Source organism: Antrostomus carolinensis, unplaced genomic scaffold, assembly GCF_000700745.2.
Source record: "Antrostomus carolinensis isolate BGI_N321 unplaced genomic scaffold, ASM70074v2 scaffold15224, whole genome shotgun sequence".
In the NCBI taxonomy this organism is placed as follows: Eukaryota; Metazoa; Chordata; class Aves; order Caprimulgiformes; family Caprimulgidae; genus Antrostomus; species Antrostomus carolinensis.
In genome coordinates, this window is record NW_010310301.1 from 89,693 (window position 1) to 91,629 (window position 1,937).

At 59.7% G+C, this 1,937-nt stretch overlaps 1 protein-coding gene across 1 annotated transcript in view; it reads left to right on the forward strand.

Moving 5' to 3' along the window:
- The first annotated feature begins 307 nt into the window (after positions 1 to 307).
- The window catches only part of CDX1 (caudal type homeobox 1), a 12,071-nt gene continuing 10,441 nt past the window's right edge, over positions 308 to 1,937 (forward strand). Inside the window, exon 1 of the mRNA XM_010166385.1 lies at positions 308 to 734. Coding sequence (XP_010164687.1) covers positions 308 to 734 — 427 coding nt within the window. The remainder of the gene's footprint in view (positions 735 to 1,937) is intronic.

Below are 1,937 nucleotides of genomic sequence, written 5' to 3' on the forward strand. Positions count from 1 at the left end.
GGTTGCCCACAGCCTCAGCCCCCCTACAACCAGGGTGGGAGGTTTGAATTCGCCCCCCACGCCCCGCCGGGGTTCCTGCACTTTGAAATGCAAACCTGCCTTTCAATGCAAATGCTGCGAGAGGTTGGGCCCAATAAAAGCCCGTGGGCAGGGAGGTGCCTGGCCCCGGGACACAGCTCCCCAAGGTGCCCAGGTGAGCGGTGAGGACGAAGGAGGAGCAGCCACCTTACCCACCAAACCAAACCCAAACCCGGCCCGCAGCCGGTGACACGGCAGCCCAGCATGTGCGCAGAGCCGGCCGGGGAAGATGTATGTAGGTTATCTTTTGGATAAGGACACCAACATGTATCCCAGCCCCGTCCGGCATCCCAGCCTCAACCTCAACCCCCAGAATTACGTGCCGGGGCCACCCCAGTACTCGGACTTTGCCAGCTACCACCATGTGCCGGGGATTAACAACGACCCACACCACGGGCAGCCGGCAGCCGCCTGGGGCTCTCCCTACACCCCTGCCAAGGAGGACTGGCATTCCTACGGGACCACTGCTGCACCTTCCACCGCCAGCCCAGGACAGTTTGGATTCAGCCCCCCAGATTTTAACTCCATCCAACCCCCAGGTTCTGGACTCCTGCCTCCACCCATCAGCAGCTCGGTCCCCCAGCTCTCCCCTAACGCCCAGCGACGCACCCCGTCCGAGTGGATGAGGCGCAGCGTTCCCAGCACCAGCAGCAGCGGTAAGGAAACCCAGCCCTGCACCCCTGCGCCTTCCTCTGCACACAGAATCCTTGGGATTGAAGTCCTGTGGGGCCAAATCCTCCTCCGTGGCTCTCCTGGCAAGGGGACTGCTGAGAGGCACGTGCCCTCAGCGTGGCTCCTCATCCCCAAAATGCAAGAGAACCCCTTGGCTGAGGTGGCTGGGGCTGAGAATGGGCAGGGAGGGTACTGGTGGTGTCATCAACCAGGGTTAGATGGCTGGAAAATCCTTTTCCGCAGCCGATCTCTGCCCCTGCACCCCTGTCCTGGCCTGATACTGATGCATGGGACAGACAGAGCCAGAGACCCCCGGGATCCCAGGGTTCTGCCAACCCCAGGGTGGGTGTTGGATGGGGGGTCTCATGTGCAAGGGTGAGTGTGCAGGGCTGCAGCTGTGAGCGGGTGTGAGAGCCCGTGTGTGAGGGGTGTACATGTGTGTGCAAGGTGCCTTACACTGTGTGCATGTGGAGTGTGTGTGTATAGGTGTGTGGGGAAGGTACCGTACGTATATACACGGAGGGAAGATGCTGTGTGTACCTATGTCAGGTGTATCCAGTGCACGTGAGGTGCTCTGGGCTCTGTGCACGTGTACCCGAAGCAGAATGTGTGTATAGGTGTACTGTATAGATAGTGTCAGGGAGTGTGTACAGGGGATGCTGCACACTCAACGTGTGCGTGCAAGGTGCTGTGTGTTGAGGCCAATGCAAGGTGCAGTGTGTGTGAGTGCATGTGTGGTGTGTGTGCAAGGTGCGGTGTGTGTATGTGTGATGTATGTGTGATGTATGTACAAGTTGCAGGGTGTGTGAGTGTGTGTGCAAGGTGCAGTGTGTGTATGTGCGATGTATGTGTGATGCGTGTGCAAGTGGCAGGGTGTGTGTCCACATGTGATGCGTGTGCAAGGTGCAGTGTGTGTATGTGCGATGTATGTGTGATGCATGTGCAAGTGGCAGGGTGTGTGTCCACATGTGATGCGTGTGCAAGCTGTGGTGTGCACACACACGTGTTGCCTGTGCACGTTGCGGTGCGTTTGGGGCCGGTGCCACGTGGATGGTGCCTGTGGGTTCTCCAGGTGCAGAACGCCGTGGGTGTACACAGCATGTGGGTGCCGTGCACCGCACGAGTGGGTGTCCCCACTCCTGTGCCTGCCGTTGGCCTGGGCACCGAGTGGCCATGCTGTCCTCCGG